The sequence below is a fragment of the Hyperolius riggenbachi genome, chromosome 10 (assembly GCF_040937935.1).
Source record: "Hyperolius riggenbachi isolate aHypRig1 chromosome 10, aHypRig1.pri, whole genome shotgun sequence".
Taxonomy (NCBI): Eukaryota; Metazoa; Chordata; class Amphibia; order Anura; family Hyperoliidae; genus Hyperolius; species Hyperolius riggenbachi.
The window spans coordinates 205,552,135-205,578,198 of NC_090655.1; the positions used below are offsets into that span (position 1 = coordinate 205,552,135).

At 44.1% G+C, this 26,064-nt stretch overlaps 1 protein-coding gene across 1 annotated transcript in view; it reads right to left on the minus strand.

Moving 5' to 3' along the window:
• Positions 1 to 619: 619 nt before the first annotated feature.
• The window catches only part of LOC137536226 (membrane-spanning 4-domains subfamily A member 15-like), a 63,930-nt gene continuing 38,485 nt past the window's right edge, over positions 620 to 26,064 (minus strand). Inside the window, exons 2-7 of the mRNA XM_068258344.1 lie at positions 24,901 to 25,184; positions 16,381 to 16,491; positions 13,074 to 13,130; positions 7,904 to 8,164; positions 2,687 to 2,803; positions 620 to 1,377 (exon numbers count right to left, since the gene is read on the minus strand). Coding sequence (XP_068114445.1) covers positions 1,243 to 1,377; positions 2,687 to 2,803; positions 7,904 to 8,164; positions 13,074 to 13,130; positions 16,381 to 16,491; positions 24,901 to 25,176 — 957 coding nt within the window. The 5' untranslated portion in view covers positions 25,177 to 25,184 and the 3' untranslated portion in view covers positions 620 to 1,242. The remainder of the gene's footprint in view (positions 1,378 to 2,686; positions 2,804 to 7,903; positions 8,165 to 13,073; positions 13,131 to 16,380; positions 16,492 to 24,900; positions 25,185 to 26,064) is intronic.

A 26,064-nucleotide genomic window follows, 5' to 3' on the forward strand; every position in this document is an offset into this window, starting at 1 on the left:
GAAATATAGCACAATTTTTTTTAAACGTTATTCATGCTTAACGTTTAAAACCCTGCGCCCTTTTTTCCCGACGCCCTTTTTTAACGTACGCAGGAGGGAGGCACTCGAGGGTAGTGAACATGAACATGCAATGGCAAAATTATAATTATAATTTACTCTTGACAATATGTGTCCTTTAATAATCTAACAGCATTAATGTTGGGTTTAGTCTCAATTTAAACTATGCATTCATCTACAATATTGGTTGCCAAAAATATCTTTACAGATTATTCCAAGCAGCAATTTTGAAAAATTCCCTGTACAAACATACTGTCTAGCTACTAACAAAGCAATGAGTACTGCTCTGTGGAAAGGTGCTTCAAGCAAAGCAACCAGTCAGGTTCCAGCTATAAGGCTTCTTGCACACCAAGACGTTGCATTAGGTGGCACGTTAAGGTCGCATAACGTGCACCTAACACAACGTATGGTGCTGCAAGAGCCGACGGTAGAGTGAGCCGCGTTAGGCGGCTCGAGTCCTATAATGTCTCCCAGAGTGGCGCTGATTGGCCAGCGGCACCACGTGATGCAGAGCGAGACACTCCGCATCACGTGGTCCCGCCGGCCAATCAGCGCCCGCCAGTGCAGTGAATATTAAGTAGCCATGTGCGCGGCTGCTGTAGCTGGCTCTCCCCGCCTCCTCTCCGCCCCCCACTTCGCATGTGCAAACAGTCTAACGCGGCTATAGCCGCTCCAACGCCGTAGCATGCTGCACTTTGTACAGAACGTGCAGCGTTACATGTAACGCAACGTGGGCTGTGTGAACAGCCCACTTGTGTTACATTGCTGTGCGTTGGGGGAGCGTTACAGGCGCACTAACGTGCGCCTGTAACGTCTTGGTGTGTAAGCAGCCTAAAAGTAAAAATAATCAGATTGTTCTGGGCAATTGCTTTATTTTCCCGCCAGTTTTCATTGCACTGCTTTTGAAAAATCAGATCCACAGTGTCTTCATTTTACTTGTAGGTTAGAATTTAGATTGTTTACAATCAGTTCACATCTTTACGTAAAATGATGTGTGTGTTGAGTACTGAGAACAGACCGATTGCGTCATGATTCATGAATAATCATTTACTGAATTAGAACCTGAAAATTCACTAAGATCTAAAAAAGAATAATATTGATCTGTGATTGATTCTTTTGTGAAGAGTCTGACATACCACCAAAAAGATAAAATGTGACATAAAATTTGCAGGTGACAGGTGCTCCTTAAAACTTGGGTGGTATAGCTTTGACTTCATCAACTGGATATGGTGGTGGTGGTGGTGGCGGCATTTCAATACAATAAGCCGGAGCTGCACCAGGATTCATGGGAATCGCAAGATCCTTTTTAATTGCATATGCCTTAAAAAGAGACAAAAAGTACATGAAAACTGTAGTTTAGGCTTGTGTTTCTGATGCATACTGGGTGGAATATATCATAATGTGAAATACACTAGGTTTCATACATTGCACATAAGCCACATTTGCATAATTCCTTTTCTATCACCTGGCTTTCTGGGTTTGAAATGCTGACTTCCTGTTCTAAAATTAAATATTGCTTCACTGGACTGTAACGTCATCTGTATCCTGTCTAAGCTCCTCCCCTATCCTGCCAGAAGGCAAAATATTTTCATCTGTCTGCTCACAAACTCCTGATAAGGACAGATTCGATTCTACCCCACACTGTAAACACAGGCTGCCTTTTACACTAAAATTGCAGCTCTTGAACTGAAAATAAGAATGTGAGATGACAGAGGCCTATCATTCCTATCATATATTAATTTTAAAGAGACTCTGAAGCGAGTGAGCTAGGAGTTGATTCGTGTAAAGCACCTTACATACTGCTAAAACAACGCTATCCCGAGGCAAAATGAGGGGTCTTTAGCCCCCAAATCCCCTCTTCTAGGTCCGCGGAGCGCTTCCTGCTTGAGGCAGAGCAAATGGTGCATTTGAAACATTGGTAGATCTCCTGGCCTCGTCAAATTTTAAAGTAGCTCGCGAGCCGAAAAAGTGTGGGCACCCCTGGTATAAATCACCACGGATAGGCTCATGTGTATAAAGACCCCCTTCTTCCAGCACACACAGACACACTTTTGATGTAAAAAAAAAAAAAATAGGCCAAATTCCATTTAGGGAGCACAATGTTATTGGGGTGTGTCTTAATTACTCAGTACCAAATTTAAACCAGCTCTGGCAAAACCACACATAACTAATCAGCAGGTCTTGTGATTGCATACAACAACGATTCAAGTCTCAGGAAAGAAGATGAAAGATTATATCCTGGGAGAAAACTCAGGAGAAAAAAAGTTAATTGAGAAGGAGACTAGGGGCATAATGCACATAACTGCGGTAATATTGCCAATCCACTGACAGCACAATACTACCCTTACTTCAGCCAGCAAGTACCGCAAATTACTCTATAAGTGCAGCTGAGGTAGAGATACTGAGGCCATTGCCATGGTAACGTGCGTCACTAATGAGTGCTAGAGTTAGTAATGCTTGTTACCGCAGCAACAGTCACGCTAATAGTGTAAATCATGGTACTTGCTGCCGGAAGTAAGGGTGATATTGTCATGCACTGTCTGTGCATGACAATATTTGTGCAATTTTGTGTATCAGGCCCTAGGCTGTTTTTACACTTTGCATGCTTACAATGAATTATATTTCTTACCTGGGGAGCTTGTGATTTGCGGAGGGACCGACATCCAAAAATGGAGATGGCAAATGTCATGCATAACAGTAGAAAGTTTGTTATAAGTAGAAGAGAAAGAACAGCGAAGGCCCCATCCTGTAAACATAAAATGAAGACTTGACTCGGATTACATAAACTGCAATTGCATTTATTTTGGATAGTTTGGATAAAAACATTATGCAAAGCTTTTAGTACTGCCGCCCCTCACTTCTAGTACCCCCATATCATGGACCATGTAGGCTGGTATAGCTCAAGGTGCGGAACTCCACGTAGTCTGCATTCATGGGTGACAAGGGGTTAAAAAGGCTTGTAAGGGGTGGCCCCCACATCATTTTTATGTATTCATTTTGTAATTCAAATAATAGGTATGTTTGCCAGGGGTGCTTAACCACTTAAGCCCACATGGTTGAAATGTTTTTGCATCTGAGCAACTTTCACCTCCCATTCATTTGCCAATAACTTTATCACTACCCATCACAATTAATTGATCTACATCTTGTTTTTTCCGCCACCAATTAGGCTGTCTTTGGGTGATACATTTTGCTAAGCATTAATTTATTCTAAATCCATTTTAACAGGAATATTAAGAAATAAATGGAAAAAAAATCATTATTTCTCAGCTTTTGGCCATTATAGTTTGAATTTTATACATGCTACCATAATTAAAACCCATGTATTTTATTTGCCCATTTGTCCCGCTTATTACACCATTTAAATTATGTCCCTGACTCCCTATCACAATGTGTGGCGCCGATATTTTATGTGGAAATAAAGGGGCATTTTTTCAATTTGCGTCCATCACTATTTACAAGCCCATAACTTAAAAAATTATATTGATATACTCCCTTGACATGCATATTTAAAAAGTTCAGACCCTTAGGTAACTATTTATTTATTTATTTTATTATTGTAATTATTTTCATTAAAAATTGTATTTGGGTATTTTTTGACTTGGGAAGTTGGGAGGTAAACAGGTAATTTTAAATGTTAAAATATGTATTTATTTAATAAAAGTGGTTGTGGGTGTAGTTTTACTATTTAGCCACAAGATGGCCACAGTCAAAAAGTCCTGGGAGCGATCGATCTCGCTCCCAGGAAGAAGAATGAAGACGGGGAACTTGAACTCAGAAAAACCGCAGCGTCTGATGAGACGCTGTCAGCTTTTCTGTGGGGGGCTTTGATCAGTGAAAGGGATCTATAATCTAACGGCCGGCAGTGGGAGCCGGCAGTGGGAGCGTGCACGGGAGCCCCCGCAGGAGCGCGCGGCCTGCGGGAGTGAACGCAGCCCAACTGGACGAGAATGTTCGTCCAGTTGGGCTCCCTAACACTGCTACTGCCTATAGAGCACGTCCTAGTGGCTGCAGCTCTGGCGCTTTGAGTCCACCAGGAGAAAAGCGCGATATAAATGTTCTGTGTTTGTTTGTCTGTGTTTGTTAATTGGTTAAACAGCAGTATTGCGGCTATACAGTGATGCCCGGTAACAACATTGCAACTTGCCTCCAGGGTTTCCTGTTGATCCTAATAATGTCATTGTACTGATTAACAGAAAACCCCTACAGGAAATTCAGTGCTGTTTCTGCAGATATATGTACATTTTCAGTACCAATAGGCAGATACATCATCAATCATTTGACTACATTTCAAAAACATTTTTGCTATTATAACTTTAAAATAATTATTCTCAAAAAACTACAATGTCTTTTTGAAAAAGAAATTCCCCTTTTTCCCACTATTATACCTAACAGACCTAACACATTTTTTTTTGCAGCATGTATGGGGACTTTACTGCTAACCGCTAAAATTAGCATCATTGGCTTGAAGAGATTCAGAGATCTTGTAAACTAAAGCTCTGATACTTACTGGGAGCCCCATAAACACGTCTAAGTCCCACGGCGTCCTCCCACGGTCTGCAGTTCAGCCACGGTGAGCCCTGGTAACAACGTCAGTCGATGCCAGTCTGGATCTACTGCGCATGCGCAGAGCTCCCGCGCATGCACAGTAGACCCAGACTGACGTCACTGAGCCTGTTACCGGGGTTCACCGAAGCTGAACAGCAGACCGCGGGAGGATGGAGTGGGACTTAGATGTGTTTATAAGGCGAGAAGAAGCCCCAGGTAAATATCAGAGCTTTACTTTACACGATCTCTGAGTCTCTTTAAATGCTATCCGTGTTTTGATGAAAATTAGCTGAACCATCTGAAGTTGGAAGAATTTCTTGCAAGACTGCTAGAGGCACTTTCACTTATCCCTTATTTCCAGTTTCTTTAGCTCTGAATTCAATATTATGCAACTCTGAGCATATTCACTTCTCTGTAGGAGCCCTTGAACCACTTGAGGACCACAGTGTTAAACCCTCCCTAAAGACCAGGCCATTTTTTGCTAAATTGGCCACTGCAGCTTTAAGGCCTTGCTGCAGGGCCGCACAATTTAGCACACAAGTGATCCCGCCCCCCCCCCCCCCCTTTCTCCCCACCAACAGAGCTTTCTGCTGGTGGGGTCTGATCGCTGCCACAATGTTTATTTTTATTTTTTATTTATATATCATATTTATCTGTTTATTTTTCTAATAAAATGTGTATTTTTGTATAATTTTTTTTACCCGTTCCTCCCTCCGTTCCTGAGGCAGCCAATCATAGAGATCGGTTGTCATAGGCTTCAGGCTATGAGACCCGATCACTCTCCTGTGTCACATGGCTGTCCCCAGTAAAGCGCCGCTGTAGATTGCAGCACTGTACTATGCTAATAGACGGCCAAACAGCAATCGCCACTGGTGGACTGAAGGTGGAGCTCCGCCTAATAAGTGGAGATCTGTGCAAGATCTTCTGCAAAACCCAGCCCCAGGACTTGACGCCAATTGGTGTTAGGCGGTCCTGGGGCTGCCGTTGCGGTCACACCCATTGGTGTGCTGCGGTCTTTAGGAGGTTAACAGCTCTCATTCATTATCTGCATAAACACTTCCCTGATCAGAAATAACATAATATTACAAAGAATTAATAAAACATTTTTTTAGCACAACACAGGCACCTTGCAAGCACAATAGGGATCCTGAACTCAGTGGCATGCCTATAATTCATGGGGCCCCCCAGCAAAACTTTGCTGGGGCCCCCCAATGTTCACACCCCTTCCCTTGCTGCCCTTCACGGCCTTGGGGCCCATCTCACAAGTGTCATAAAACAAGTGTGGCCATCATGATCTTCACACCCATAACAAGTGTAGCCACACAAACACCTGATGTGAAGTATAGTGCCCTGTATCAGAGGAAGGGAAGGTTAGTAGTTGGGGTCCCAAAACAGCTCTGGCCCCCTTGCAATTGCAATGGCTGCTCCACCCCAGTTATGCTCCTGTCTGAACTGCTGGTGCCACTTCATACAAAAATACATGGTTGGCCTGAGCTTTCCTGTAATGTGACTACTGCTGATGGTAAGAAAAGCAATGGAACAAGATTCTGCAGCAACACTAAGTTGGCCAGGGGCGTAGCAATAGGGGTTACAGAGGTTGCGACCGCATCGGAGCCCTTGGGCCAGAGGGGCCCCAAGGGCCCTTATTCAACTACAGTATTAGCTCTGTATTGGTCCTGTGCTCATAATAACCACTTCTATAGATACTTTGAATAGTGGCAATCAATCATTAACAAACTGTTCCCCATCCCCTTCTTGCACCTCTGACACTGTAGTTGCTATTGGCAGGTTTTGGTGCGCCGTATCAATTGTTATGTATAGAGTGCTTGGGGGGCCCCATTGTAAAACTTGCATCAGGGCCCACAGCTCCTTAGCAACGCCACTGAAGTTGGCATTTCCTGCACAGACTCTGCAGTTAGAAGGATATAACGTATCAAAGCCTCAAGTACCAAAGAAAACCATAAGGTTGCTTCAGTCGGAAACCTTTTGATTTATGTTAACATCATGCTGTTCTATCATGCTAACCTAAACACTTTAAATACAAAACACAGCACAGCAAAGCACTTGAACAATTAATGAGTGTCAGTTACCTTGACCTGTTGACTGAAATCAGTAGATTGAGGTGCCCATACATTACTTGATCTTCGGCATTGATATCTGGCTGATTCGATCATAATGATTGAATCTGGCAGAGATCAATTCCAAAACATGGCCACCCCCAGAAGTAGGACAACCATCCAGGCAATCACAGACCAGTATTGGATATCTTAAAACCCAGGATGATGTGCAGTGCCTTACATAACATTATCCTGGGTCTTGAGATGTCCGGCACTGGTCCATGACTGCCTGGATGATTGTCCTATGTCTGGGTTGCATGTGTTTATATTAGCCCATTGTTGTGGATTCGTATGGAGTCTTTCTTTTGCAGATATTGTCCTGTATGATTGAAATATTTTTTGTTGTCTTTGTAGGCCTGAGGAAAAGTCATAGACTCAGACTTGAAACAAGCTGGCGTTGTTGCCTTATAAATACAGCCTGACAAATACAGTATATACTTTTTGTATTCACCATATTTATTGCTATTGAAGATTAATAGCAAATGTGGAGTTTTTTGCATTCATAAATGAAAATTAAGAAAAGTTTTGCAATGCAAATGGCTTTTTATTATTATTATTATTATTGTTATGATTAACAAGCTACAGTATATAATTTTATTAAGTGAAGATTGTGAAAGGTGTGGTGGAACACCATTAATCACTTGAGGACCACAGTGCTAAACCATTTTTGTGGAAATTGGCCACTGCAGCTTTAAGGGCTCGCTGCAGGGCCACACAACTCAGCACACAAGTAATCCCCCCCCCCTTTTCTCCCCACCAATAGGGCTCTTTGTTGGTGGGGGACTGATCGCCCCCCTAGTGTTTGTTTGTTTGTTTGTTTGTTTTTATAAATATTTTGTCTTTATTTTGTGATTATTTTTTGTTATTTATTTATTTATTTATTTATTTGATTTTTTTTGTCAAACCCCTCCCTCCTCCCAGCCAGCCAAGACTTGTTGCCAATTGGCGTTAGGGGGTCCTGGGGCTGCCGCCGCGGTCACACCCATTAGCATGATGCGGTCTTGAGGTAGTTAAGGATATCTGTCTGTTATACTACACACCAAATTACAAGTTTAATATAAAGATGACAAACTAGACTCATCTGCTAATGGCTCAAGAGCTGTAACTGAATGAAGCTTTCCCCAGGGTAAGAGTCTCCTAGATGAAGAATCAGTTTCAATCATCAACAGAATAATACTTACAGGCTGTTGCTGCTGGGTTCTGCTCAATGCTCTGCCATGGACATGTTGATGGGCGTGGTGTTCATTGTCATTGTCTTCATAATTAAAATGTAAACTATTGCTATTGCTATCGCTATTGCTATTGCTGTTGCTAATAATAGCATCATTCGAAACATTATCATTACTATTACCACTGACTATTCCAAAATCAATAGCATTTAAGATGAATGCCACTGTGGCGACAATGGAGCCGATGATGTTCAGGATAAGAGAGACTTTAACCTGTAATGTAGAGAGGAAAGATCCTGAATCAGACCAATACATTAATTTATTTTCAATCAACCAGTTTCAGCATTATTAACCTATTTTGGTTCCTGGACGTAGAAACTACGTCCAGGAACCATGCGCGCTACCGCGGCTGATCGCGCGCGTCCACACGCACTCCCGGCCGCGGATTCGGTAGCCAGGTAATCAATGTATCGGGCTATGGTGCCCGATCACTGATTCCTCTCCCCCGCTGAAAAAGCGACAGCTTCTCTCGGAAGCTGCGCCTTTTCTGGCCGTTCCCTCCCCGATGCGTCAATCTAAGCGTGTGTTACGCTTAGAGTGACGTCATGTAAACAAACTCATGGCCGCTATCTTGTGGCCAAAAAGTAATACTACAACTGAAAATAAAAATAAATTAAAATGAACACACATTTACATTATAAATCTATTGTTTACCTCCCACCCTCCCAAAACTACCCAAATAAAATGTTTACTATAAAAAAAAAACATTACAATAAAAAAAAAAACATGTAAATATTTACCTAACGGTCTAAACTTTTTAAATATCAATGTAAAGATGAAATATTTCTATTTTTTTTTATTTTAAACTTGTTAATAGTGATAGATGCAAAATGGAAAAAATGCACCTTTATTTCCAAATAAAATATTGTCGCCATACATTGTGATAGGGACATAATTTTAACGGTGTAATAACCGGGACATATGGGCAAATACAATACGTGAGTTTTAATTTTGGAGGCATGTATTATTTTAAAACTATAATGGCTGAAAACTGAGAAATAATGAATTTTTCCATTTTTTTCTTATTCTTCCTGTTAAAATGCGTTTACAGTAAAGTGGCTCTTAGCAAAATGTACCCCCCAAAGAAAGCCTAATTGGTGGCGGAAAAAACAAGATATAGATCAGTTCATTGTGATAAGTAGTGATAAAGTTATAGGCTAATGAATGGGAGGTGAACATTTCTCACGTGAAAACCACGGAACCTGAATGGGTTAAGCATGCCCACGTGTGTTTACCCAAACCTGAAGTGAGGAAACTCTCTTCAGGTATGATACTGATCTAAATAGAGGAAAGCAATTGTGGTTGGGGTGTCTTGGCACCCTATGGAAAAAAATACAGGAGACAAAAAAGGGAGCCCGATAGTGCGGTATGCCAATAATAGGTGTGTGGAGAAATCAATTGATTGAAAGGGCTACTCACAAAGGAGGGTTGCAAGGGGCAACCGACCACAGGAAGCAGGTGGAGGCCATAAAAACCCGACTCGGGGTGGTCCTGGACGGACCTGGTTGCGGTCGTTCTCTTAGACGAAAAAGGATGGACAAAACATCAACCGTGGTAAAACAACGGGTGTTCTGTCACCACCCCTCGGACAAACATGTACGGGGGTATAACTATGCACAATAAGGGAAAGAGGTGCCCTGATTTGAATAAAAGCTTTTAAAACCAGTTTAAAAACGAAAAAGAAAAATGAGGTATCTTACCTCAATGACGAAATCTCTGTAAACTTACAAAAGATTTTTATTTGAGCACAGGCAACGCGTTTCGCGGGTCTGAGCCCGCTTCCTCAGGCCAATATATATATATATGTATATATGTGTATATATATTTTTATATTCTTTATATATTTCTATGTATTTGTGTTTTATATTATATCACTCCTATGGGCGCATGGCTAATTTTAGAATACTATCCACTATGTTCCTAGTTCTTTTTAATTGATGATGTATACAATATCATCAATTGAACCCCCCCCCCCTTTTTTTTTTTTGTATATAATTAATTTTTTCCATATATGCATGTATGTGTATATATATATGTATGTATGTATGTATGTATGTATGTATGTATGTATGTATGTATGCATATATATATATATATATATATATATATATATACTGTTCATCTAGAAGGTGCATAACAATAATGGTATTGTGCATTACGAGACAAATGGAGCTTAGACTAAACCATTAAGTTTGCTCTTAGATATGAGACACAGTAGTGTGCTCTTTCGTGTGTGTGCGTGGGCATAAATATGCATTTGCATATGCACAACATGGAATCAAGTATTAGGGCATGGATAAACCTGCCAAATTAAATCATGTTACGCTATTTATTCATTTATATATGTACTCTGACCGTTATTGTTTTTATAATTTTTTTATGAAATATGTATATGTATTTATATTGAGGAACTCTTCCTGCTGTTCTAGGCACTGTATTGGCCTGAGGAAGCGGGCTCAGACCCGCGAAACGCGTTGCCTGTGCTCAAATAAAAATCTTTTGTAAGTTTACAGAGATTTCGTCATTGAGGTAAGATACCTCATTTTTCTTTTTCGTTTTTAAACTGGTTTTAAAAGCTTTTATTCAAATCAGGGCGCCTCTTTCCCTTATTGTAAATAGAGGAAAGTCTCTAGATACCATAGAGCAGGGGTCACCAAACTTTTTTGGTCAAGGGCCAGGTCAACATACTTCAGACTGCTTAAGGGCCGGAACATACATAAAATGATGTTGAAAAACATTACATTGAATTTAGGTATTGATGATTCCCCCCAATCTTGTCCAGAGGAAAATACCCAGCAGCAGCCATTCAGTCATGTGGCGCCTGAAGAACTTTGTGTTTGTGTTGAGTCTTTGTGCACCAGACAGTGAAGCATACCCAGGTGACAAGCTGCCATCCAGTTGGACAGCAGTGTCACCTGATGCAGAATGGGATTGGAAGCCAGCGAATGACTGCTTGCTGGCTTCTACAGTATGTGGATGGGTGGTGCCAGCACTGCAATTCTATATGCGGGCCGCTGATATTTAATGGTGCAGTAGGCCACATCTATAAGTTATACATTTTGTGTTTGGGGGGGGGGGGGGGCAGTGAAAAAGCCTCAGAGGGCCGCTTTCGGCCTGCGGGCCATAGTTTGAGGTCCGCTGACATAGAGCGTTCTCACTTTTTGGTCTGGCCTGTGGTAGTGTAGTTGTGTAGTTATGCAGCTTCGTTTTTGGTACTCCTCGGGCAGCCTTCACAAACTGCATGAGTCCAGAGTAGCTCTGAAAACAATCGTATCTGTACCGTGCATCCAGCAAGTAGAAAAGCTCTCCTGTGCAAGGTTGCCTTTTGATATATTGTCTGTACCGTGCATGCAGCAGCCCAGACTCACGCATGCACAGTATGAATACGCTCATCTTTGGATCTGCTCAGAGATGCAAGTAGTTCCAAAAGGTTGATTGAGGAGTACCACAAAGCTATTCAACCTAGCAGGTAAAATAACTGGGGATGCCACAGGAACAATGGGACAGACAGAGAACACGGTCTGAGGACTGATTCTGATAATTTTATGTTCAGTTTAAAGTGGATCCGAGATACTTTTACTTTTACTAACTTTTACTCATTGCATAATTGTGTTCCTTTCATATAGTTTATAGGGCATTCCTCAAGCCGAATACTTTTTTGTTTTGTTTTAATACTGTAATTCCCTATAAACTAAACAAGCCTCACCCACGGCTTTTCACAGTGCCTTGGCACTGTAGCAAGGATTTATGGGAGCTCAGACGGGACAGTAGGAGGAGGAGGTTACTAGCCTTTGATTTCAGAGGCAGAGGTGAGGAGGGAGGAGGAGAGGGGACTGAATAACACAGGCAAGCTGATAGCATCTCCAGCCCTCAGCCTGTGACTGACAATGTGACAAACAGAACATGGCTGCCCTTATTGTATCACAGGAATAAATAATCATAAACTTTTGAAGCTGTTTGCAGCTAGATATGCTGTGTAAACTATCTAAACTTTAGATAAGATATATAGACAAGTTACTTCTTATAGTTAGTTTTTCATCTGGGATCCACTTTAAGGGCTTAATTTTAATGCCTGTTACACACCATGCAATTTCCAGTTAGATAGATGAGTCAAATCGATAATTCCCAACAGGTCCGAACTGATCTCAAATCCTTTTACTGATTCATTTTGTATAGAAGTGATCGGAAAACTGTGTAGAAAAATGATCGGAAATCAGAATCTGGTTGTGTAATGGTCTGGATAAGTTAGTTGGGTAGAAGAGTACTAGAGTATTCATTTTAACTCACGGTCCCATGTCCTACACCCTGTCTGCCAGGTGATAGTTTAACATAGTCTATGTTACTGTATACTTTATGTACGCAGTTCAATGTCTTAGTAACCTGGGGAAATGGAGGAGCGTTGTTGGGACTCTGCTTGTTTTGCCAATAGGACAAAACTTGCCAAAAAAGATCCCATCTGTCTGGTAATGCATTTAAATTACTAGAGTACTTATACCTATATGTGGCTACAGACAGTGTTTTAAAATGAGATCATCATCAAGAATGTATAAGACATGCAATGGATCACTGAAGATTGTCATGCTATAAGAAACTTTTACTCATGATTAAGTTTAGGAACATCAATATAGCCACAGAGGACCATGCAGGAAAAGATGGGCACTGCCGTAACCACGCTGTCTACCCAACCACAATAAAGGGCTTTTATGCAGCTGTGCCCATCTTTTCCTCTCCTTTTTTGCTGTGATTTTGTTATATAGCTCCCAAACAATTTAAGTAAGCTCCAAAACATTATTTGATGCTCTTAGATCAGTGCTGTCCAACTTCATGGTCAGGATGTGTGTCTAACACCAGATATTTCGTCTGGAGCCACAGAGCCTCAAGGTCCTGGCTTTGGGGAGCGGAGCCAAGCACAAATAAGAGGAGGGCCTGCCAGAGGAAGAGGATTGACACAAAAATAATGCGTCCCGTGGGCTGTCACTCAGTTGAACAGCCCTGTCTTAGATGGTTAGAAGACCACCAGTGGCTGAATTATAATATTCACGTTCAGTCCAATAAATCTCCATGCAGCAATTGTCATTTTAAGCAGCAAGGCAACAGTAATAGAATTTTAAAAATAACTCACCAAGCAGATATTTGGCTTCATCTGAGCTGCAATTGTCAAAGATCCAGCAAGAATGAACTGCAAATAATAATAAACTATGTGTAAAGCACATATTAACCACAGTCTGGGTTACATTGCTTAAATATAAATATATTCCAGTTTCTGTTAAGCCAATTTAGTAGGTTTTAGGTAGCACAGATAACAGGTGACTAGGGATGCTCATTCAGATTTTGCGGAATTGAAATTTCTGAATTTCCGATTGGAAATTCGAAATTCCGATCGGAACTCGGAAATCGGAAAATGGAACTCAGAAATCGGATTTCTGCAGAAATACTACATTACTGCAATTCAGTAATATTAGCCCAATCACAGAACTCGAAATCAATGGACCAATCAGAGAATGCAGAAACAGCTCGGAAGTATTTGGACAATCAGAGAATGCAAAGAATAACAAGAAAAAAAAACTATTTGGAAATCGTAAATCTGAATTGGGGAATCGGATTCTGCAGAAATACTGCATTACAACTTGGTAATTTTAGCCCAATCGCAGAACTCGTAAGCACTGGACCAATCAGAGAATGCAGAAACAACTCGGAAGCATTTGGCCAATCAGAGAATGCAAAACATTTCAAGAAAACCTACTCGGAAATCCGAACTCGGAAATTGGAAACCCGTGGATTCGGTAATCGGCATTGGCAGAAATCGGAATTTCTGCGGAATCGGAAATCAACATTTCCGACCATCCCTACAGGTAACAAAATCTGTCAGGTTGTTTCTGCTGTCTGTGAATCCACTGAATCTATCAGGAAGTATTCTTACTTAATATACTTTGGATTTTCATGGTTAAAAGGAAACCTGTAAGAGAAAAAAGTGCCCCAAAATGGATACTCCCCTTGTGAGAGGGAAGTAGCTGGATCCTCCAGAAGGTTTCCCCATCATCCTCCACCAGCCCATTCCAGCACTGTCCCATATGCAAAAACGGCAGCTGTCGCATTCACAGTAGAAAGGACCCACTCCTGGAGCCCAATGGGGTCTATGCTACTGTGCAGTAACAAAGACCTGATCAGGACTGGCTTTTTTCAACGAAGACCAAGTGGGTCCAGGCTACCGTGCAGGGCAGGCACATAGCAGCTCCACAGCACAAATTGGGCATTGGCTTCGGCAGGCATGTAATAGACTGCAAGGTTAAATTGTTGTCTTACAGTGCCGATCCAGTGAGCTGAACACCCCACGCTTACCGAACAGCTATCAGTAGCCAATCAGCTAGTACCAATACTGGTACTTTTGATACAGCTTGTAAACAATACTGGCTGATTGACTATTAATAACCAAACAGCTGGTTATGTGGTTGCCACTAGCCAATCTGCAATAGCAATACACAGGGCAGTTAGTGTTACATATTAGGAGGAGGGTTAGTATTAGGTATTAGGAGGGTGGTCAGTGTTAGGCATTAGGAGGGGAGGTTAGTTTTAGGCATTAGGAGGGAAGGTTAGTTTTAGGGATTAGGAGGAGGGTTAGTGTTAGGTATAAGGAGGGAAGGTTAGTGTTAGGGATTAGGACGGGGGTTAGTGTTAGGTATAAGGAAGGAAGGTTAGTGTTAGACATTAGGAGTGGGAAGTTAGTGTTGGGCATTACGAGAGGAGTTTGTACTGTAATAGGCTTTAGGAGACATGGTTAGTGTAAAAATAGGGACCGGGTAAGTCAACAGTAAAATATTGGTAATATTATTGTACCAATATTTTAACTATCAGCATTACGTGTTGCCAAAACCTTGCTCCTCCATGCTCTTCAGGCAGGGACAATGCTCAGTGGAAGGACTGTAATTCATCTGAGCGAGGCTATTTTCACGCACTTCATTTGAATTTTCCAGCATTGGTTGGCGATGAGAAACTTATGCTGGGATTGGAATACACGGTTTGTTTTTGCCGCTTGATCCCCACTCGATTATCTTATCTTCCGCTCGTTTTTCTTATCTTTCCATTTACTTCAATGACAAATCGAACGGCAAAATTATCGAACATCGATCGGAGATGTCGGAAATTATCTTTATCTGCGGCAGAAACGAACTGTGTATTCACACTGCAAGCTTCTTATCACCTGGATTTGCATATGGTAGGGAAGCAGGAAAATCAGGCGCATATGAGAAGTGGACAAATCGGCCAGCGCCATTGGGTCTAGTGTTAAATATCAGTTATTGGGCACAAAACTGGCCAAATCAGGCGGCCATTAATCTGTTTCACACCTATTGTTATTTATTATTTTTATAATTCTAAAACGGAAAATATCGTTATAAACTTCATTTTCACAATTATCCTTTTTTTTAATTATCCTTTTAACTTTTTAATATATTGATATTGTCCTTTTTATTTAATCAATTTATTTTCATTTTTAGAATTAGTAATTTTACTTTTTTTTAAATCATTTTTACATTCTTTTTGAGATTTTGAGGGACTAGGGTCTTAGGCACTACTAGGGGGGTCTTAGAGTTATTCACCACAAGGGGGGTCTTAGGGTTAGGTACCACCAGGGCGGTCTTAGGTTTAGGCACCACCAGGGGAGTCTTAGGTTTAGGCACCACAAGGGGAGGTCTTAGGGTTCTTCACTGCTCATTTGCATAGATTAACCAGCTCCTGACTGCCTAACGCTGATTGGCGGTGGAAGCGTGGCTCTCTGGGGACCACCTAACGCCAATTAGCGTCAAAGTGCTGTGGGCGGGAATAGTAGGGAATACGTGCTCAAGCGTGCATTCCCTGCAAATCAACAAAGCAGGGATCCGTCATCAGCCTGCCAGCAGCGATCTGAGCTGGTAGGCTGAAACAGAGAAGAAAAAGCAATTAGGATTTGTACAGTGCTACGATCTAGCCCAGCGCTGTACAGGGGACAGCCTTGGCACTTGACTGTCCCTCCTAATAGCTCACAATCTTATCCCTCTCATAGGCTAATGCCTATGAGAGTGTAGTGTTGTGTATGGATCGCAGTCTAGGGCCAATTTGTGTGTGTGTGTGTGTGTGTGTGTGTGCGTGCGTGCGTGTGTGTGTGTGTGTGTGTGTGTGTGTGTGTGTGTGTGTGTGTGTGTCTGAGGATAAAAGTAATTTTTTTGTTGTTTTGTTGTTGTTGTTTTTTTTTTAAATCATCCTTTATTAATTAGTGGGAAGAAAAGGAGGTAGAATTAATTTGGGTGCTTAGTTGTATGACTGAGCAATAAACTGTTAAAGTTGCGAAGTACTAATTTGTAAAAAATCTCCTGTTCACTAGGGGGGTATAAACCTGTGGTCCTCAAGAGGTTAAGCAAGAGAAATATAATAATACAAATAGTAACTATACTTACGATTCCAGCACCCCAGAAAGGTATTGCACTTGTCACTGTGCTGGAAAACGCAATGAAATTCAGTGCAATCCCCAAAGCAATCTCCACCATTGCTAAAACAATGACCAAAATCTACAGAGAAAAAGAAAGTGAATAGTTAAGACATGCTAGTGTAAAAAAGTATGCTCCAAACACTATGGATTCAAAATTATAGGGGGATGTGCCAGCAAGGGTCGGATGAAAAAACTTTTTTCACACTAAGGCGCTGCCTTGGATTTTTGGGTGCAGACAATGAACATGCACGTCTACCGATTCACCAAACTTTTTATGTGCATTTATTCAAGTGAATTCTGCAAGTGAAATTTTATTATTCTTTGAAAAGCTATTAAAAAATAATTCCCAAATTAACAACAGGGCAAACCCCTTCCCCCAAATCCACAGGTTTACTTTCACTCCCAAAGTAGCAGTGATGAGGTTATGCTGGTGCTCCGGTTTGGGTCCTCTTCAGCGCCTGGAAGTGTTCCTCTACAATCAGCCTGGCCTCCTGCAGTGACTTCTGGGAGATAGCATGGCTCTCACTTCACTCATGACCTTCTTTTGTAGGGGTTGTGTTGTTGTTATTATAGCCCATCTGTGCCTAATTATGTTTTTTTGGCACACACTGCCTAATTACATTTTGTGTAGAAAAGCAACCTATGTATACTCTCAGGGCTGGCTAGCTGCCTTTTATATATTTTGGGGAAACACTGCATAGGCAAATGCAGAGGGGGAGGGGGGGATTACAGCTACCTAGAATCCACCCTCAGACCAGGGCCGGTGCAGTGTCTGGGGACAGGCACAAGTTGAGACACCAGAATATCTGCAGGCATCCTGCAGCTCACAGCACTGCCCCCTTTCTTTCCCTGCTACAGTGTACATGGAGCAACAGTGTGTGTACAGAGCATGGAGCAGCTCTGGGGAACTTAACAGAGTCAGGTATGAGCACATCCCTGTACCCTGCTGTGTGAATGCTCCACTTTCCCTTAAAGGAAAACTTAAGTCTCCTAAAAAAAAAGGACTTGTACTCACCCGGGGCTCCCCTCAGCCCCCTGCAGCTGAACGGTACCCTCGCTGTGTCTCTCCGATGCAGCTGGACTCGCTGGCGGCCACTTCCGGTTTGGCCGTCACCGGCCGACAGGCTGGGAACACGGCTGAATAGCCGAGTTCCCGGCCGCAATAGCGCCTTCTGTAATGCTATTGCGGCCAGGAACGCGGCTAATCAGTCGCGTTCCCAGCCTGTCGGCCGGTGTCTGCCAAGCCGGAAGTGGCCGCCGGCGAGTCCAGCTCCATTGGAGAGACAAGGCGAAGGCACCGTTCAGCTGCAGGGGGCTGAGGGGAGCCCCGGGTGAGTACAAGTCATTTTTTTTAGGAGACTTAAGTTTTCCTTTAAATAGCAATGTTGGCTGTCTTCATTATTATCTGTATCCAAACTGCTCCTGATTGATCTCGTTGTCAATAGGGAGCAGATCGGACATTTAGGAAATAATTGTCAGATCCTGTCAGTCAGATGGGAAATTGCATTATGTGTACCCAGCATGATGTCCTAAAATATTATTATACTGTACTGTGCGTGGCTGATGGAGACATTTCAGGAATCCTCGCTTTGAAAATCCTGGGTTTGTCCCTGCACTGCCTTATTATATTTTGAAGGAACATTGTCTTATTATCTTTGGTAGCACAGTCAGGGGAGGACTGGCCTGGGACCTTTTGGCCTGGGGGGAAAACACAAACTATAGGCGTGTTTTCATGGCAGCATCAGCCCAAATGACATCACACATGCGCCCCACTTGCTATATGCAGGCCCGGCCCTAGACTTTTTGCCGCCTGAGGCAATTTTCGCCGCCGCCCCCCCCCCCCCAAGCCGTGGGTGTGGAGGGCCGCCCGAGCTGGAGGGGATAGCGGGCAGGAAGGGGGTATTGGGCCTAGCGGCAGGGAGGGGGGTCGGACCCCCCCCTCCCTCGCCTGGGTCCCCCATCCTCCGCTCCCCTCCAGCTTTAAAAGTGACGTCGCTGGCTGCAGCTATGTGTAAGAGGCAACGGGCGGTGTTGTGTCTGATGACGCTGCCTGTGGATTTGCGCTGCCCCGCATGCGCAGTAGGAGACTGTGCGGCCACATTTCCTATACAATGATGCTGCTGGAGATAAAATACTAAATATCTCCGCTCCCACACCTCTTACACTCCCCAAATTTTCAGGGTAGGGAGGGGACCCCCCGTACGACCTCTATGCTAAATTGCAGCCCCGAGACCCGCTGGTTCCCGAGTTAGATTTCTCTAATCTATCTCCTGAACCAGCGGGTCTCGGGGGCTGCAATTTGGCATAGAGGTCGTTCGGGGGATCCCCTCCCTGCCCTGAAAATTTGGGGAGTGTAAGAGGTGTGGGAGCGGAGATATTTAGTATTTTACCTCCAGCAGCATCATTAACTTCACACTGAGCATGCGTGCTACTCAGTGTGGAAGGGAGCTTCCGGGCAGCGCAATCAGACATTACAGCGGCAATTACTCACCTCTTCCTCGTTCCAGGCCAGCGTGCGCTCCACTGACGTCACTTCCTGCGGCGTAGCAGGAAGTGACGTCAGTGGAGCGCACGCTGACCTGGAACGAGGAAGAGGTGAGTAATCCCCGCCCGTTGCCTCTTACAAATAGGTGCAGCCAGCACGGAACTTTTTAAAGCTGGAGGGGAGCGGAGGACGGGGGACCCAGGCGAGGGAGGGGAGGGTCCGACCCCCCTCCCCGCCGCTAGGCCCAATACCCCCTTCCTGCCCGCTATCCCCTCCAGCTCGGGCGGCCCCCCACACACATGGACGGGCGGGTGCCGCCGCCCCAGAAGTGCCGCCTGAGGCAAACGTTTCACCCCGCCTCATGGGCGGGCCGGCCCTGGCTATATGCTAGTAGTCACGTGGAGCGCCAATGCAGAAATACAGCAAGGACACTTGCAGGGCAGCGTGACTGGTAAAGTATAACTGCACAGGCATCGGGGGTCACATAATACATACGGAGAGACAACTACCAGGGGTTTCCGTCATGTCCGTTGTTTGTGATTATCACACGCTGTTACTGCTGCGCACCCAATCAACCACATCAGCCTGAGATTTCCCAGCATCTCAGATTCGACCAATTTCCATCCGAAATCAGTCAAATCTTCGATTGGACATGCTTGCGGCAGCACCGATTTTCATCCAATGCGATAGTTATTGTCGAAACACTTGGCTGACCGCCAAGTCAGATGTATGACAACCTTAATTCCCCAAGAGTCACCCCGCCTTCCCCCCCCCAAAAACACACACTTACGGTATGTCCTAAGAGGGACTGTCCCTTCAAAAGAGGGACAGTTGTACGCTACTGTATGATGGTGAGAGAGCAGACAGAGTTTTTTTTTTCTATGGACCATACAGGCAAGCCTCTGCCCTGCATCTTGTTGTGTACATTTACCAGCTTACCCGCCCCCTAATTGCTCTGTAATTGGGCATTTATTTTCCTCAGCCAGCCTAGTGCTTCACATTGCCTTATACAAAAACCTGAATGCAGCAGGCCCTGCACCAGCCCTAAATCATTAAATGAGAGGCAGCCTGGGGGGAAATCTCCTCCCTTCCCCCTGGCCAGTCCTCCCCTGAACACAGTACCTATATAGATCTTGGGAACATTCTATGTATGTGTTTGGAGGAATATGATACACAATTTTTTTATAGAGGCACTCTGCCTAAGTATGTTGCATGTGGGTATATATACCTTAATTATAGTTATGAGCGTAACGACCGAATTAGGATTACGCAAAATGATGCATAATTTGCGAAATTACGATTATGGCCATAATAGAAAATTCATAATTTCACATTTACACGGAATTTCATAATTACGATCATTTTTCATAATTGCGATCGTTTTGTAACGGAAATGAATCAGAATTTTGTGTTTAACGTGGAAATTTGGCCATTCTCAAAATTGTGTTCCAGTCCAGAGCCTCCTGATACATTTACAGTGACAACATGTGCATGGACCTTTGCATTATTAGATATTGCAAGGCCCAAAATCAAGTGTCTCAAAATGCATGATCGCTAAGTGCACCTTGGCAAAGATCACCTGTCTTACAAGTGGCTGCAGGTAGAGGGTCTGACTCCTGATACAGGTAAAGCGACAGCACGTGCAGGGACCTTTGCATTATCAGATATTGCAAGGCCCAAAACCAAGTGTTTCAGCGTGCATGACCGCTAAGTGCACCTTGGCAAAGAGCACCTGCCTTACATTTGGCTGCAGGTAGAGCGTCCCAATACATTTAAAGTGACAGAACATGCAGGGACCTTTGCATTATCAGATATTGCAAGGCCTAAAACCAAGTGTCTCAGCATGCATGACCGCTAAGTGTAACTTGACAAAGAGCACCTGTGTTAGACGTGGCTGCAGGTAGAACATCCTGATACATTTAAAGCAACAGCACTTGCAGGAGCATTTGTATTATCAGTAGTTGCAATCAGTAATTGCTATCAATGAGTGACTTTTCTGAGTTTAGTAATTGCTTAAATTAGCATAATTACTATTAAAAATGAAATTACGTCCATTTTTACAATTAAAATGACTGTTTCTATAGAAAACATGAAATTAAGATATTTGCGTTAAACACAAATTTGTGCCAAAGCGTGAAATTACGTGATGGAAACTTCGCTTATGGAATCCCGAATTACTGTTTGTGTCACAATTACGGAATTACGAATTTGCGAAAGTGGCAAAATTCACATCCATAATACGGAAACATGAAATTACGCAAATTTCAGCTCAACACTACTTATGTTCTGTGGGTGTTTTGTGATATGTTGCCCAATTCTGTTATTTGTAGGAACATCCTGTCTAATTATGCTGTATGAGCATATTCTGCCTAATTAATTTGTTTCATGGGTATGCTGTCTATTTATGTCTGGGGGAACATTCTACCTAATCATTATCTGGGGGATATTCCTGTTAACCCAGTTTAGGTTCCTGTCAATGTTCACATTTCAGCTGTGTTGCTATTGTTACAGATATACATTATGCATTACCGTATTTTTCGCCGTATAAGACGCTCCGGCATATAAGACGCACCCAGATTTAGAGGGCAAAAATCAGGAAAAAAAGAAAAAACTAAACCTGGGTGTGTCTATGATGCAGGGGTGTCTTAAGGACTTTTTACCTCCCCCTTTCCAGTTACATTACATACTAGTACACCACATATGGGGACAGTGTTATGTGCTGTGTCCCCCTGTGCCTGCTGTGTCCCCCTGTGCTGTGTCTCCCTGTGCCTGCTGTGTCCCCCTGTGCCTGCTGTGTCCCCCTGTGCCTGCTGTGTCCCCCTGTTCTGCCTGCTGTGTCCCCCTGTGCCTGCTGTGTCCCCCTGTTCTGCCTGCCGTGTCCCCCTGTTCTGCCTGCAGCCCCCGTGCCAGTGTCCCCCGTCCCCCTGTTGTGGCAGTGTCCCCCTGTTGTGCCAGTGTCCCCCTGTTGTGCCAGTGTCCCCCTGTTGTGGCAGTGTCCCCCTGTTGTAGCAGTGTCCCCTGTGGTAGCGTCCCCTGTGCCTGTGGCCCCGTTGTCCGTGTGTCCTCCAGTGCCGGTGTCCCCCTGTGCAGGTAGTGTGAGTACACATACATTACCTGCTCCTGCCGCCGCGCTCCTGGCTCCCCGATCCTCTTCTTCCATCTACCGCTGCCCGCTGCTGCCCCCGCCGAACATCGCTGGCCGGTCTTAGCCGCATGGATACGCTATCAGCACACCACGTGCCGGGGTCACGCATGCCGCCGAACAACGCTGGCCGGTCCTAATTATCCGCGCAGGGATACGCTATCAGCGTGCGCCGGGTCACACATGCGTATGCGTGACCCCGGCGCACGTGGTGTGCTGATAGTGTATCCCTGCGCGGCTAATTAGGACCGGCCAGCGTTCGGCGGCATGCGTGACCCCGGCACGTGGTGTGCTGATAGCGTATCCCTGCGGCTAATTAAGACCGGCCAGCGATGTTCGGCGGGGGCAGCAGCGGGCAGCGGTAGATGGAAGAAGAGGATCGGGGAGCCAGGATTGGAGCCAGGAGCGCGGCGGCAGGAGCAGGTAATGTATATAGTGCTTCCCTGCGCACCTCTGCATCCCGAAATCCGTACCTTCGCCTCATAAGACGCACCCACTTTTCCCCCAACATTTTGGGGAAGAAAAAGTGCGTCTTATACGGCGAAAAATACATCTAAATGATGCATGCATATTTTCAGGACAACCTAGCTTTTTTTAATTTTTACACTGTGAGGCAGGAAGCACAATTATTAAATCATGGACATTTTGCTGTACTTCTATGTACCTGTACCATGGACCTCTCTTTGCACTACTAGTCATAACTAAAATATTCAGAGCAGGTCAAGCTGATATTAAAACATTGGTAACATTATCGGCATGATCCGGTGCTCAAATTACCAAGTGCCTTTTTTAAATACAGTATATGACACAAAAGCAACTAGTAAAAAGGATCACCGCCTAGTTTCTATTTAGGCTTGGGACTGTACCAACATATGTTTATCTCATCACATTTCAGATTAGGAACTCTTGAATGGAACTTGATATAGTTTGTGAACGTAACTGAGACAATATGCTAAACTTGTTGTTACCACAAAAGTGAGAGTCATCTTACCCATGACTGGGGTCCACCATAGGACTCATGGAGATCTGTAGCAGGTCCACTGACGTGCAGAGCATGAGCATATTGGGGCAGTATTGCGTGTCAGTGGAGTGGTACCTCTCCAGATCCAGTGACAATATCACCATCCTCCCTCTTCAATGTCTCCAGGGCACCAGCGGTGTCTCTTATCACATAAAGGTTTCAGCTGGACCATAGAAACCGGAACTCTGGAAAAGGAGGGATGGTGATATTGTTTTTGGAGCCTGGAGAGGTGTGTTACCACTCCACTTTGCTTTCACTCTGGAGAGCCACTTTTGGCTATTGTAATTAAAAAAGGTTTGCACACCTATAGAAAGTAAGCATACAAGAAAACCAAGGTGCTAGGTCTAGTAAAATGGTCCAGATAGTCCTAATGTCACAATAAAAGATAAAGGGTCTCTGTGTGCTGTGCTTGTGTTTTTTAAGTTTTTTTTTTTTTTTTTGCGTTTTGGTTATTTAAATATTGTTGACTCCTTTATGGTTACCTAGTAATCCATATATTTTGTTTTCTTTAGTCTTGCCTCCTGGATACCCCTTAATGTTGCTCATAAGCTTTAGTTGCAGTTGCTAGATTCCTGGTCGGCATGCACCACAATGTGCAGGTGCGTCAGTCATAGTGGGGATAGCAACACATACCCCACTTGGCTGGCAGCCTCAAGCGGTAGCAGGCAGAACAGGGAGTGACGCCATGATGCCGCGGCATCAGCCGCGTGATGTCATGCGCGTCATGAGGACCTGCCCCAGAATAGTCCAGTAAAGGCTTCTCTAATTAGCATGCGTATATATATATATATATATATATATATATATATATATATATATATATATATAACCGTATGGACGCTGATTATGACTGCAGCAGCCTGAAGAAGCCACTCTTATATTACCCTCTGACGAAGGATGCAGATCCAAAATGGCCCTGTCAAGGTAATGGACTTTAAACATGTAACCCCCCTACTGTGATTAATCAATGTATCTTGCTGCTCCTGCATTATGCTGTATGCATTGTGCTGCATATTTCTATTTCTGCCTGAACCTTTGCTAGACTACAGCCTATGTTTGCTATTGCTGGGTGATGCATAGGTATGTTTTTGCTGCCCAGTCAGATGGGCGCAGGACGAGCCAATCGACAGCTCACCCTGCTAACTCTGCAATTCTGGGTGCCTTTACATACTATTCCCTCTCCGGGTCCAGCCGGATCTCAACATTACCCATGCATGGAATATAGCTTTACTGCTATAGCCAAGTGCGCCCAGATGCTGTGCTTTGTAGGTGATTACTTAGCCATTTGTATACCAATGTGTTAGTGTGCGTGACTCTGTGCTACTTGATTTACATTACTGCATATATGCTGTGTGTTTCAATACAAATGAAATGAAATGTTGCTAATACCATTTTGGCATGGTGGTCCCTTTATCTTTTATTGAAACGCTTTTGGCTACCCATACATGGGAGTACCACTGACTACCTGTGATGGGACACACACCTTTGGCTACCCACACAGTAGTGTTACCACTGATTACCTATGGGGGGGGGGGGGGGGGGCAGGGGCACCACCTTTGGCTATCTATACAGGGGGTACTACCAATGACTACCTATACTGGGGGAAACATCTTTGGCTCCCTACACAGGGGTGCTACCACTGACTACCTGTACTAGGAGGGACACTTTTGAACTACCTGTACAGGGAGTACTAGCACTGGCTACATATACTGGGTTATTAATAGAGGGAGTTTTTCCAGAACACAAAGCTCTCTGCTTTTCATATACAAATAGACACCAGACCTCATGGTTTATTGCTCGGCTTACTGCCATTATGGCTGTATACTTTACCAGTACTTACCCCCAAAACCTTTGGTTTTCCTTTTAGAAATGCTTGGAAAAAAGGTGGAGAGGAGTCCACATTTTGGGGCACAGTGGTGGCCATATTCCACACTGGGGCATCAGATGGGACATTCCAGGTATGAGTGGAAGAAAAATCCTGATATGCCGGTGGTGGAAGGCTGACATCATGGAGATACGTTTCTGAAGGCACATCTGACGAGGAAATAGTGGTTGGAGTGTTGTCATATATTGTCTCATAGTTAGGAGGTTGGGACTCACTCTCACTCAGTGACATTATGAAATCTAGAATAGAAAAGAAATATGAAGACTTTAGTTTCTGAGATGTTCCTTACCGACTAGCACAAATCCTTAAAAAAAAACAGAAAACAATCAGACTGAGCAGCAAAGTGATGTTTAGCTTGCAGTTGCTAAAAACCCTTTACACAAATGATTTGTTGCCGAGGAGTTGCAGCCGAGGAGTTGCAGCCGAGGAGTTGCAGCCGAGGAGTTGCAGCCTCTGCCTTGTTATAGCAGGTTCTTATTAAGGCAGGGGTCTCAAACTCAATTTACCCGGGGGCCGCAGGAGGCAAAGTCAGGATGAGGCTGGGCCGCATAAGGGAATCAATCAATCAGCAGCTCCTGCGCACCCCCGTCCCTTGCATTGATTTTTATTTCAAAATCAAATTCACACTGAAGCGAACTATTTTGCCTTTTTTACCATATAGTTCGCTTCAGTGCTCCCAATACAAGTAATCCGCCGCATCCAGGCCGCAAAGCGAGGGCTGCAGAAATCGCCCGGGGGGCAATTCGCCAGCATTTCCTGGAAGGGGCAGAGCTTTCAGCTTCAGCTCTGCTCCTCCTGACGTCAATCGCGGTGCATCGCCCGCCCCTCTCACTCTTCCTTCACAGAGAGGGGCGGGCAGAGGCGGCAATGTGCCGCGATTGACGTCAGGAGGGGCAGAGCTGAAGCTGAAAGCTCTGCCCCTTCCAGGAAATGCCGGCGGATTGCCCCCTGGGCGATTTAGGGGCTCTGTAGCCCTCGTTTAGTGGCAGGGATGCGGCGGATTACTTGGGAGCACTGAAGCGAACTATAAGTAAGCTTTTGCCGGCGAGGGCCACAAAATATTGTATCGAGGGGCGCAAATGGCCCGCGGGCCGTGAGTTTGAGACCCCTGTATTAAGG